At 25.9% G+C, this 12836-nt stretch overlaps 3 protein-coding genes across 3 annotated transcripts; all 3 read right to left on the bottom strand.

Moving 5' to 3' along the window:
- Nucleotides 1-330: 330 nt before the first annotated feature.
- LOC130665454 (kelch domain-containing protein 10-like) lies at nucleotides 331-3958 on the bottom strand. Its single transcript, XM_057465853.1, has 4 exons — nucleotides 3842-3958; nucleotides 2633-3310; nucleotides 2175-2513; nucleotides 331-658 (listed from the first exon to the last, which is right to left on the bottom strand). Exons 1-4 carry the CDS (start codon nucleotides 3863-3865, stop codon nucleotides 494-496), a joined length of 1206 nt encoding a protein of 401 aa, XP_057321836.1. The 5' UTR covers nucleotides 3866-3958; the 3' UTR covers nucleotides 331-493.
- Nucleotides 3959-4130: 172 nt separating this feature from the next.
- LOC130665455 (kelch domain-containing protein 10 homolog) lies at nucleotides 4131-6961 on the bottom strand. The gene is made up of 4 exons (XM_057465855.1): nucleotides 6733-6961; nucleotides 5840-6520; nucleotides 5442-5777; nucleotides 4131-4591 (listed from the first exon to the last, which is right to left on the bottom strand). Exons 2-4 carry the CDS (start codon nucleotides 6515-6517, stop codon nucleotides 4427-4429), a joined length of 1179 nt encoding a protein of 392 aa, XP_057321838.1. The 5' UTR covers nucleotides 6518-6520; nucleotides 6733-6961; the 3' UTR covers nucleotides 4131-4426.
- A 1709-nt stretch (nucleotides 6962-8670) lies between these two features.
- LOC130665494 (kelch domain-containing protein 10 homolog) lies at nucleotides 8671-12695 on the bottom strand. The gene is made up of 3 exons (XM_057465914.1): nucleotides 11747-12695; nucleotides 11330-11668; nucleotides 8671-9384 (listed from the first exon to the last, which is right to left on the bottom strand). The coding sequence occupies exons 1-3, from the start codon at nucleotides 12440-12442 to the stop codon at nucleotides 9211-9213; spliced, it is 1209 nt and encodes a 402-aa protein (XP_057321897.1). The 5' UTR covers nucleotides 12443-12695; the 3' UTR covers nucleotides 8671-9210.
- Nucleotides 12696-12836: the final 141 nt, after the last annotated feature.

The following is a 12836-nucleotide window of genomic DNA, read 5'->3' as shown; positions in this document are numbered from 1 at the left end:
TAAAAACACTTCTCTAGACGCAAATCTTTAATAAAGAAAATCAAATTTATAAAATTTATTTTATTTTAAATAAATTTCCAGAGCCTATCCCAACATCTTATTTATTTAAGAAAACTTGTCTTTGAGACAAAATAAAATTTGTCTTGTCCTGTTAAAAGACATTTTTATGACATTTTAAAGTTGTCTCTGTGCTACTTAGGATAAGGTGAATATATAAATTTATCATTTTTATTTTTGAAAAATTTATTTATTAATACTTATATAAAAAGAAATCATAATAATTTAAAATAATAAATAAGTTAATGATATTAATGTAAATATTATTTTTTAAATTGATATGTTTTATATAAGAAAAATCGTAATAAATATTTATTGTCGAGAAAATGACGTTTTAGAAATAAATTATAAGTATCAATGGTAATATTTTAAGATATGTAAAGAACATTTTGTTACTTTATTTTTTTTTTTTTTATCATAGTAAGATATGATTTTATTAATCGATAAGTCTGTCAACAAACTTTGATGGAAAACCACGATCGATTAATTCAGTCTTTGACTTTTGTTTTAAATCTTTGTTATAAAATAAAATAGCTTCCCAAGCTATTTCGGTCAGCTTTGGAATTGTTATCCATGTAGAAAATATCGAGGAATTTTCAACCTGGAACAAAATAAAATTATCAATTCAATTTTTAGTGATAAATATTTTTATAAAATCTTATTATAATAATGATTTTATTGAAACACTGTTAAAAATTTTTTATTTTATGACAAAAAAATTATGTAAAAAATTATTAAGTTGTTAATTATTTTAATTGCTACATAATCATTGTCTATTTAAAAGTTTTAATTAATTTTCAAGTATTGATTAATGATATTCTAAAATACTAACTAAATTTCAAAATGTATTGTACAGTAAATAAATTTTAATTGACTTTGTATGGATTTGAAAATAATTTTCATTTGTTAATTATTTTTTAATGGGTACTGATAATTAAAAAAAAAATCTTATCAAAATTAAATGAACTAGTTATTTAATTTTAATTGAAATAAATATCAGAATTACTTATCAATGCCTTGACTAAAAAATTGATATATTTTTTATGAAACTTAAAATTAAAATTTTGTTTGTTACACCTACGTATGATAATTTCATGACAAATGTAATTTAACAATTGAGTTACAATTGATTTTTACATTTCAGTCATGAATGAAAATAATAAAAAAATTTCTAACAATGAAGTTTTATAATAATTTTCTTCGGAATTTATAAAACAAAGTATAAATGATAAATGTATAATCGAAATTAAAAATAACTTGAATTCTTTCAATGAAATGTATACTAATTATATACTGTAGTTATTTTATAAGTTTTAGTTTGAATGAGAATATCTAAATATTGTAATGAGCATGACATTTTTAAATCATGATTGAATTAAAACTAATCGGGCAGTAATGAGACAGCGTAAAAAATACTCATAAATTAATATTATCCTGAACGTAAATTAAAAAAAAATTATTCCAAAATCGCCTTGAAGTCAATTAAAATTTTCTAAAAGTCTCAAATTTTTACCTTTTTAGACCCCCCCCCCTTTCGTCACGCTGTCACATGTTCTGCGATACCCTTATCAATATTGCGTCACAAATGATAGGCCCCCCTCCCCCGTTATGACGAAAATATATACATAAAAAATGTTTATGAGTGTGAATGTAGCAGCCATCAGACAAATTTCAAATTATTAATAAATAGAGTAAATAATTAATAAAATTAAATTTTTAAAATGTGCGCATTTAAAAAATTTTGAAATTAATAAGTGCATTTTTTATAAACATTAATTTTTTAATTATTTACTCAATTTATTTATAATTTTAAATTTGTCTGATGTCTGCTACATTCAAACGAATAAATATTTAAATATTTACAAATATGAAACGAATGACTTTCTATCGCAACAAAAAAATTAAATAAAAAAAAATCAAGAGAAAAATTTGAAAAATTATTTAATGAGCTGCAAACGTCACGGTTCCTTAGACCCCTCGAACTCCCTTGTTACATCTTGTCACAGTAAACTACATTCCCATAAGTGCGAACGTATTTTATGAACGGCCCCAAAGTAACTCATGATTAACTACAAAGTTTATGATTAAAAAAAAACATAAAAATAATAAATAATTACCTCGCCTCTTCTTTCTACCACCCAGCCATCAACCAAAAACATTTTTCCAGCAGGTGTTATTGCTGCAACATGATTTCTCATCCGATATGGCAGTACTCCAGCATATTTACTTACACATGTCCATTGCAGTGTTGTCAAATTAAGTCTCCATATGTCATTGCATAAAAATTTATCAGTTTCACCGCCAGTCAAGATAACATTAATGTCACCTTTTTCGTCTTTATACTGAATAATACTGTAGTCTCCACGCACAAAAGGGATTCCCGGTTTACTTTCCAAGTCTCTTTGAACCTCCATTTCATCCCATTGCTTGGTCTCGAAATCAAATGATAGAATTCTCTGTCAATAAATATTATTTATTATAAATTATTAATAATTAATAATTGTAATTAAAAATTTAAAAAGGAAATTTTTTTTGAAGTGCGTTAAAAATATTAGAATAAGATGAGAATACGTACAGTAGGTTTCAATGGTTCTCGTGATGAGTCATCACTATCAAGTACATAAATTTGTTTTCCATCATAAGCAAATATATGACCAAATTCATCAGTATTCCAATCATTGGGATCACTATCAGAGCACAAATAAATATTTTTCCATTTACCACTTTTTAATTTCATTCTATGAACATTAAAACTGTCTAAATAAACAGGTTTTCCTTTTTTCTTTTTATTTTTAACGATACCACGACTACCAAGTCCATATAAATAAGTACCATCGCTTACAAATTTCTGATCATGATCCATTGCCGGTAGTGGACGATTTATTCGTTCTACTTCAAGTTCATTTATTTTTAAATCCCAGTGTAATAAATAAAAATATGTTGGAGGAGTATCAACTTCACAACATATTATTATTTTGCCATCTTCAAACACGGTACCAATTTCAAATGAATTGTCTAAAATTTGACTTCGTGTATCTCTTATTTGTTTCCATTTGTGTGTTAACAAATTAAATTTCCATAACTCGACGTACCAGTCACCGGGTCCTTTATCATCTGGATCAATGTTGTACGTTGCATAACTATAAAGATATTTATCATCACAGCATACTTTTGAATCTGTTTTTTTCCTCAATAATTCTTTCCTCGTTACTTTGTGTTGATCAAATGCAAATGGTTTGAAAGAGTACATTATCTAAAATTTAAAAAATATATTAATTGATAAATCAAACGTCTTAATTTTATAATTATAATTGATTAATTAACAAATTATTTTAAAAATTTGCATTTGTGATTGTATTCAAATAATAAATAATTTTTAAATGACAGCAAAGTTGGCGGACATCTGACAATTTGTAAAACTTTAAAATAATAAAATAAAATTTTTTTTCCAAAGAAATTCAAAAATGGACTTTTAGAAAATTCTAAAATCAGTACATGCTTTTTTTTATTTTATCAATTTAATTGTTTAATTTTTTTTATATGTAATTTAAAAATTGTCTTATATCTGCTACATTTACACTCATAATTTTTAAAAAATTTGATTGTTAATATTTAATTAAAAAAACAAACGAGAGCTTGTTTATGTCACAACGAGGTTATAAATTTTATTAAATAAATTTGAATTTTATTAAATAATTGTTGATATAAATAATGTAATAATTATATTGCTATTGTTAATCTTATTTTTATTTATATACTATTTGAATTTTTAAAATTACATTACCGGTGTTTGTGCTTCAGATGACATGATAAATGCTCATTCTATATGTACACATATATATAGACAAAAATAACAAAGGAAATTATTTTTAATCATCCGGCGAATGAAAAATCAATAAATTTGAAATTTACTCTCAACTGAATAAATTATCGACTAGTTAAAATTTAAAATGATAAATAAAAAATATTTATAAGTAATTAATAATAAAAATTTAATGGAAGTATTGTGGAAATAAATTTTAAAAATCTGACAGGTGACAAAACATTAATTTTTAAATAAATTTGAACATATGATTATTGTATAAATTTTTATTGTAAGCCATTAATATATAATTGGAGTTTTAATAAACATTATTCGTTGTAATCACAATATTTTTGGCAGGGAAGTGAAGTATTTTATACGGTATCAACTACAATAATCCCGTTCATTTGTACGTTATTATATAATTTAAATATTAAATTGCACAAAACATCTAGTGTAACATATTATAAAAAATAAATAAATAAATTGTATATTAATTAATTAATTGATAAATGTAATACTGATATATGCATGTATATAAAAAATATGAGCTATGTTAGTGGTATGTTAATTAGTTAGGCGTTCGACGAACATCGGTGGATAACCGCGTATTATTAATTCAGTTCTTGATTTTTCTTTTAATTCTTTGTTATAAAATAGCACAGCTTCCCAAGCCATTTCTTTGAGCTTTGGAATCGTCACCCATGCTGAAAAAATCGATGTATTTTCTACCTGCAATAATATAAATAAACATTAATTATTTATGTGGGAATAATAGTTTTAATTATCTATGGCAGAAACACTGGATTTTAACACTACACCATTTATCGACCTTATATTTTAATATATGAAGAATATGAAAAATATTGTTGCTATATAATATTATAATTTAAGTATCTTTGAATACCCTAAAAACATCTGTCATGTTTTTGCGTATTGTATAAATCATTTTGTCAAAATTCTTTAGGTGTCCAGAACTGGTAGTTTTGCTCTGTACCTGAGGCATCTAGTTTAAAAAGCGGACATCTCCGAAAAAATTGAAAACTTATTTGTTCATAAATTCTTACTCTATTTGTTGAGTACTACCATATCCCCGTAGGATTTAATGCAAAACACTACTTAATACCAAAAAATAAATTTAAAAATCCACGATTGTTTTTAAAGCCAAACAAATCTTATTAGCAGTAAGTTTCAAATCCGGCAAAAATTTATAGTTGACTTAAATCCAGATATAAACAAAAATTTTTCTATCAAGTTTTTAAAAAATCAATTTTTATTATAATGTTCTAGTTTAAATTATTTATAGAGTAATAAGAAAGTATTTTCTGTTACGCCAAAATATATTTTTGAATTTACCGATAGTTTAAAAATAAAGTGGTCAAAACTATTGGAAAAAGTTTTTAAAGAAGTTTAGAATGATATGCCAGATTAAAAATTTTATGACTTATTAATAGTATCTTTCTTATTAACAACAATATTTACCTCAATCTAAAAGTAATTGAAAGTCATATATCAATTGTTTATCAGCGATAACGAAATCTAAATAAAAGTCCAATTAATATAAAAATATATAAATAATTACCTCGCCTGATCCTTTTTCCACCATACCATCGAACACATACATTTTTCCACTAGGTCCAATAGCCGCCACATGATTTCTCATGCGATATGGTAGTACTCCAAATTTACTTATACATGTCCATTGCAATGTCGCCAAATTAAGTCTCCAAATCTCATTGCACGAAGTCTCATTAATGTTACCACCAGTTAAAATTATATTAACGTCTCCTTTGGCATCTTTGTACTGAGCAAAACTGTAACTACCATGCATACAAGGAATTCCTGGTTCCGTTTCCAAGTCTTTTTGAACCTCCATTTCATTCCACTGTTTACAATTCAAATCAAATGCAAATATTCTCTGTAAATAAATACAAACGATTTAATTTTAATCTCTATATTATTAAGATTAAGATTACTTACACGTGAGATTAATGGCTGTTGTGACGATTCATCAGTATCAAATACATAAATTTTTTTTCCATCAAATGCAAATATTTCACCGTACTGAGGATTTCGATCCCAATCAAAAGGATCACTGTCAGGGCACAGATAAACAATGTCCCATTTTTTACTTATCAAATCCATTTTCAAAACATCATAAATGTAAAAAAATTTGTACGGTCCATTTGCAGTTCGTTGATATAATATTTTACTCTGGCTTCCAATAGCGTATAAATGAAGATTGTGGCAAAAAAAATTCGGATCAAATCCCATCTTAGGCAGTGGTCTGTTAATCTTACGAATATTTAATTCATTTGTTTTCAAATCCCAGTGCGATAAATAAAAAAATTGCGGCGAAGTATCAGCTTTTAAAAGAAGAATCAATTTTCCTTCTTCAAAAATAGAGCCAACTTCAAATGAATTGTCTATCACATGAGTTTCTTGATGTATTAATGGTGTCCAACTGTGTGTAAGTAAATTAAATTTCCATGCTTCTACGGCGATATCTTCAAAACCTTCAGGTGTATCAATGTTGTATGTTGAATAACAATAGAGATACTTATCATCACAACAAACTTTACTATCTGATTTGCTTCTCAATACTTCAGATCTTTTTATATCGTGTTGATCAAATACGAATGGTTTAAAAGAATACATTATCTACATTAAAAAAAATATTTATTAATAAATCAAACGCTAATTTTTAATTATCACAACAAGGTTATAAATGCGAAAATATATAAAAATAATTTAAGTTTAATAAATTTATTCATATGTTATTTTATAATTATCAGCATAAATAATTTTACAATAATTATATTTTAATTGTTAATTTTATTATTATTTATTTACGATCTAAATTGTTAACTTACCGGTTTTTGAACTTCAGATGAAGTGACAGGTGCTTATTTTTTAAGACAAAATTGAAGCAAATTTTTTATTATTTATCCAATAGAAATGTAATAAGTTTGACTTTTAATAAAAATTATAAATTAATTTAATTTTGAATGTATTGTAAAAAAATATATGACCCTCAAGTTGGCTCTCAGCGCTTGAATAAAAGTTTAATTAGATACATCTAATCTCCGAATCGAAGCATTTTTCACAAATTCGCTTAGTGGGGATTTATTTTTCGGGAAATTATCTACAAATGGTAATGATACAAATATTGTTTTCAAACACAAAAAAATTTTTAATTTAAAAAGAAAATTTTTGGAAGCTCTCACAAAGCAACCCATTATCAGATATTTATCAAATTTGATAATTGAACATATTTATTCATGATACTGAAGTTAGCCGACGTCCAATAATTTTTGGGTTATTTTTTAAACAATAAATTATGAAAAAAAAAATATTTGAAAAAATTGCACCTGTAGTTTTTTTAATTTTCTACATGTGCATATTTTTTTGTTATTTATTTGCTAAAAAAAAAAATCTAAAAATTGTTAATTGTCTGTTAACTTTAGAATCATGTTTTTTCATTGAAAAATGATGGTTTCAGTTATTTTTTAAATTATTATATTAGTTTTTTCTGGAGCTCATAACTTCGCAAAAATTCATTACACAAAAAAAAAAAATCATCTTTCATTCCTTTTTAAAAAATCTGACGATGGTACTGTTTCAATTTTTTAAATTTTCATTAATTCATTTAATATCTTCATCTTTTGATTTTTAAAGAAATTTTGATATCGGATAACAAATCAAAAAATGATAGTAATTAAAAAAGAAAAACCTCATGCCTTTATTTTTTAAAAATCTAAGATGATTTTTTTTAATTTTGATGTCGGATTTTAAAAATAATAAAAAATTTTAATAGCTCAATTTTCAAAAATTAAAAAAATAATTTTCAGATTTTGGATTTTTCTTATAATTATATAATTATTGTAATTATAATTATAAGAAATATATTATATATTTATAATATAAATAATTATAATTATTTATATTATAAAAAAACCGTTTTCTACCATTTTTTTTCTAATGATATCTTTCAAACAAATTGACCGATTGAGACGGTTGAGGTGGTAATCAACACGTTTTATCAAGTTCTAAAGCTGATCAAATTTTGAAATTGATTTTCCAATTTTCAATTTTCTTAGCGGGAAGTGAAAAAACTTGGCTTTGAGATGAAAAAAAAATTTAGCTTGTCTTTTTAATAGACATTTTAAAGTTGTCTCTGTACTACTTGGGTTATTTTGTACCAAAGACAAGTTTTCCTAAATAAATGAGACGAAAAGATGTTGTTCTTAGGGGTCATAGAAAATTTTTGTTGTTTTTCCCGTCATAAAAAAATCATTTAGATAACTTATTTGACAATCGTTTGTATTTTACTTTTTGACGTCACTTTTGTCAAGTCTTTTAAGCAGACATTTTTTCGGTGACACAAAATTCTAATTGTTTTGCCAACATTTCGGTGCCTTATCGATAAACAAAAAAAAAAAAAGCCTCAAAACTACTGTCTTGTAGATGTCATAAAGCCAAGTGTCCTACTTGGATTGGGATGACATAATTAAATTTTTAAAAGTGTTCGAAGATACTTTTATCACATTTTTACAGTGGAAGTTTTTTTTAATACCCTTTAATTAATTAAAATAAAGTATTAAATGTCTAAAAATGATGCAGTAGCCACTAATGGTACCTCTACCCTATTAATGGATCAGTCATCTGGGATCGCTTGTCGTGGGATAAAATTGCGCATATTATAAATGGACATATTAGTCTGCAAGAATACACTTTATTGAAAAAATTTCAATTTGTAATACTAAACTATTACCTAATAAATTAATTATTATTAAATAAATTTCATCAGGTTAATGAAATGAGTTTTATTAATTAAATTGTGATGCTTTAAATATTACAAGTGATAAATTAATTTAAACAATTATTTAATTACTTACAAAAGTAAGATCTTCATATTATACTAATATTTACAAATTTTATTAAAGATATCAAAAAAGAAAGAAATATACCTGACTCGTGAAACAAAAAAATTAATAAGTTAACTGTCTAGCGTAATAATATCTGGTCTGCGAAAATATGACTTTTTATTATTAAGCCTTTTATAATTTTATATATCATAATTTTTTCTTCTTTACATCAGTTCGAAGCGACGATAAAATTTACGGTAGCCCTAGATAAGAGCTCTATGACGAAACCATGATTAATACGAAATGAATTTACAAAGTATGATAAAGAAAAAAATACAGTTAATGAAAATATTGATTATATAGTAAGTCAATAATTTAAGAAAATAATATTTTAATAAACAGAATGAATAATGCATACTTAATATTTTTGTTTTTTAAATAATAATAATAATTAAAAAAAAAAAAAAAGGAAAACAATTGTACTCAATTCGTGATATCAAGACGCTGTATAAATTTTGAAGGAATACCGAGATTCGTTAATTCATCTTTGGATTTATTCCTTAAATTTTTGAAATAATAATTAACAGCTTCCCAGCATATTTCAGTGAGTTTAGGAATAACAAGCCAAACTGAACGAACATGTTGAGTTCTAGATCCCTATAATGATAATTATAAATTAATAATACCGTTAAATTATTTTAAGTTATAAATAATTATTAGAGTGGTTCATTTAGAATGGCTATTTTTTTTGTCACTCCCACTTCAAAATGTTGTTGTAAACATTGAAAAAAAAACTCCCTGCAAGTTTCAGACCTTAATTTTAATTTTAAGTACTTTACATTTGATTTTAAAGTTTTCCATTTAAAATACATACGAAAGTTAGGATTTTTTAGGCAATTTCATACTCTTCAAAAGTTCCCGGAGTAATTTTACTGAGACTCTAATTATTTTTTCTGTATTGGTTCTGAAAATCATTTTTTTAACTTCCCGCAAAGAAAATCGACGATTTTCGACAAATTCGGGAAGTTATTGTTTTTACCCCGATTTGTGAAAATCGAATTTTCATCAGATGTCGACGGTTTTGAGGTCCTAGGAAGCTATTTTGACTATTTTCAGAATGATGTCTGAGTGTCTGTATCTGTGTGTCAACGGCCTATAACTTTTAAACTCATTAACCGATTCGAATGGTTTTTGCGACAATCGAAAAAGCTTGTTGGTCATTAACTTTCTTGAAAATTTCAGATCATTTCTCAAAAATATTTGCGAATTACGAAAAAAAAAAAATTTTTTTTTTTTTAGTTTTTTTTTTATTTCTTTGAAACGAGTAGAACGATCGACTTCGAAATCTAATCAGCCCTAGATCTTAATAAAACGCCGCCGCAACCATCTCAATCAATTAATGCGTTCGAGAGATATCGTCGGAGAAAGAAATGGTAAAAAACGGTTTTTCATGAATATCTGAATCGACTTAATCAAACATTTCCAAAAATTTAATTAGCTCAGAAACTCACTGATTATTTTAAAAGATATCGATGACGAAGTGTTGAAAAAATAACATTTTATGTCATTTTCTCCGGATAAATCATGATATAATGTACTATAATGTGTTTGAGTTCGAAAAGCTCGTAAGAAACCATTGGCATCCAAGAGTATTTTCGAGCTTGAAGAGCTCGAAAATGTACTCACAAGAATGTTTTCGAGCTCTAGGAGTGGGAAGTTTTAGGGCTGGCCCGCAGGCTCAGATTTTTTAATGATAATTTGGGTTTTTAGTTGATATTGTCTAAATAACGAAATTTACAGTAAAAATGCAGATAACGATTTGTTAGGAAATTTGATTCTCTACAAAAAAGGTTTTAGTAGTTAAGTGGCTCAAGTTCTTCGTTCACGTGATATACGAATTTTATTAATTTTGTTTATAAAATATTTGTCAAAAATTTTTCCGAAGCTTATCAAATTTAATCCTATTTATTTTGATCATGGATTGAATTAATAAAAAGAAAATTTTGTACTGATTTACAATTAAAATAAAAAGGCATTGGGTCGATTTTTTAAATAAATATTTTATTAACAAAGTCATTAAATCCTTATATCACGTGAACAAAGAACTTGAGCCACTACACTAAGAGGAACTTTTTTTATAGAGAATCAAATTTCCTAAAAAATCGTTATCTGCATTTTACTGTAAATTTTGTTACTTAGTCAGTATCAACTAGAAACTTAAATTATCATTAAAAAAATGATTTCCAGAACCAATATAGAAAAAACAATCAAAGTCTGAGTAAAATTACTAGGAAAATTTTTCAAGAGTATTCAAATGCCTAAAAATTGCCGCAAACGGCAACCCGATAACTTGAAATGCGGTTGAGCTATAGAGAATTGAATAAAAAAAAATCCTAACTTTCGTATGTATTTTAAATGAGAAAACTTTAAGATCAAATGTAAAGTACTTAAAATTAAAATTATGCTCTGAAACTTGCAGGGAGTTTTTTTTTTTCAATGTCAACAACAACATTTTGAAGTGGGAGTGAAAAAAAAAATAGTCGTTCCCAATGAGCCACTCTAATAATCATTTTTAATTAAATAAATTAAAAACAAAAATTACCCGTGATCCATTTTGAACAATTCCTCCAAAAATATACATTTGTCCGGCAGGAGTAAGAGCTGCTGAATGAAAGTAAACTGGTCGAGGTATTTCCGTACCAAATTTATTCAAACAAGTCCATTGTGATTTTCTTAAATTAAGTCTCCAAACATCATTGAACACTTGAGGTCCAGTATAACCTCCAGAAATAACAACATTAATAGCACCCGTTTCTGGATCTACGTATTGTACACATCCATGACAACGTCTCGGACTTGGCATATAATGACGATGATGTATATCACCATAAGTTTGTACTCTTTTCCAACGATTTTTTTCTAAATCAAATGCCGGAATTACCTGTTGTATAAATATATGAACTTAATTATATATTTAAAATAAATAATTGATTAGTAAAAAAATAAATAATTAACAAACGTCAAATCCAAAACATTCAGATGATGTTCCACCTCCAAGTACATAAATTAATTTTCCATCATACGCTAATTCATGGCGATAACGTCCACCAGGTTCAGTAGGTTCTCTACCAGTACAAATATATACACTTTCCCATACACCTGTTCTTAAATCAATTCTATGTATATCACAAGTGTAATCATAACCAGTTGTACCGCCAATTGTATATAAATATGAATCATGACAAATCAATGCCTGGCCATACTGTGGATCTGGTAGTATCCCTGTGACACTTGGCTCAATAATACTACCATCATTTAAATCGCATACGTACAAACGATTATTGCAACTCTCTCCAAATGGTTCAGCAGTTCCACCGTAAATAATTAATTTATTTGACCTCAGTATGACAGCTGTCGATGCCAATTCTTTCGGCAAACTTTTACGTCCAGGTAATAATTTCCATCTACGTGTTGTCAAATTAAAACGCCATAATTCTTTGAATAATGGTTTACTTTCCCGCCATATTTCGTCATTTGATAATTCTGAATCATCATCACGAATACATGGATTATATCCACCATATGAATAAAGATATTTTTCATCACAAACAATCCGATGTCCACTTCTAGCTCGTGGTTTTTCTTTTGATGCTGGATCGTTTTGTGTAAAAATAAATGGTTTAAATTTATAAATTGATTTATTATTTTTAGACATTTTTTTTTCAATTTCAATCTAAAATGGCGATAGAAGTTAATAATAATTATTTGTTTTTTTATGTTACACTTTAATTTTTCGTTAAATTAAGGTTATGTCATCTAAATTTGTAATATTAATTAAAATACATGAGGATTTTTGTTTTATCACACATTTTTAATTAAATTACTTCATTGTTTATTTTTTCTTATGAATATATTTCAAATAATCTATTACTTTAATATGGAAAAATAATTGTTTAGGTGATGTACTTTTGCGAAACTTGTAACGAGACAAAAATAAAAATACTACAGTACCAACCTTGAAGTAATTATTTTTATTCAAATTGCTATTTATTTTTAATTTTTGAATAGTTGCCAGCTGTTGTTTTGGCGCAATTATTCAAATACTTTCA

Source organism: Microplitis mediator, chromosome 3 (assembly GCF_029852145.1).
Source record: "Microplitis mediator isolate UGA2020A chromosome 3, iyMicMedi2.1, whole genome shotgun sequence".
NCBI classification, from domain to species: domain Eukaryota; kingdom Metazoa; phylum Arthropoda; class Insecta; order Hymenoptera; family Braconidae; genus Microplitis; species Microplitis mediator.
Note: the sequence above shows the minus strand (reverse complement) of the source record. Positions and strands in the feature narration are given on the sequence as shown.

Excerpts from the sequence above, each read along its gene's own strand:
- LOC130665454 (XM_057465853.1), bottom strand. The coding sequence starts at position 3,865 with ATGTCATCTGAAGCACAAACACCG. Across the intron at positions 2,514-2,632 it reads GAGAACCATTGAAACCTACT|AGAATTCTATCATTTGATTT; the intron begins GTACGTATTCTC and ends ATTTATTGACAG. Across the intron at positions 659-2,174 it reads TGGTAGAAAGAAGAGGCGAG|GTTGAAAATTCCTCGATATT; the intron begins GTAATTATTTAT and ends ATTTTGTTCCAG.
- LOC130665494 (XM_057465914.1), bottom strand. The coding sequence starts at position 12,442 with ATGTCTAAAAATAATAAATCAATTTATAAATTTAAACCATTTATTTTT. Across the intron at positions 11,669-11,746 it reads CTGAATGTTTTGGATTTGAC|GTAATTCCGGCATTTGATTT; the intron begins GTTTGTTAATTA and ends TTTATACAACAG. Across the intron at positions 9,385-11,329 it reads TTGTTCAAAATGGATCACGG|GGATCTAGAACTCAACATGT; the intron begins GTAATTTTTGTT and ends TTATCATTATAG.
- LOC130665455 (XM_057465855.1), bottom strand. The coding sequence starts at position 6,517 with ATGTATTCTTTTAAACCATTCGTATTTGATCAACACGATATAAAAAGA. Across the intron at positions 5,778-5,839 it reads AACAGCCATTAATCTCACGT|AGAATATTTGCATTTGATTT; the intron begins GTAAGTAATCTT and ends ATTTATTTACAG. Across the intron at positions 4,592-5,441 it reads TGGAAAAAGGATCAGGCGAG|GTAGAAAATACATCGATTTT; the intron begins GTAATTATTTAT and ends ATATTATTGCAG.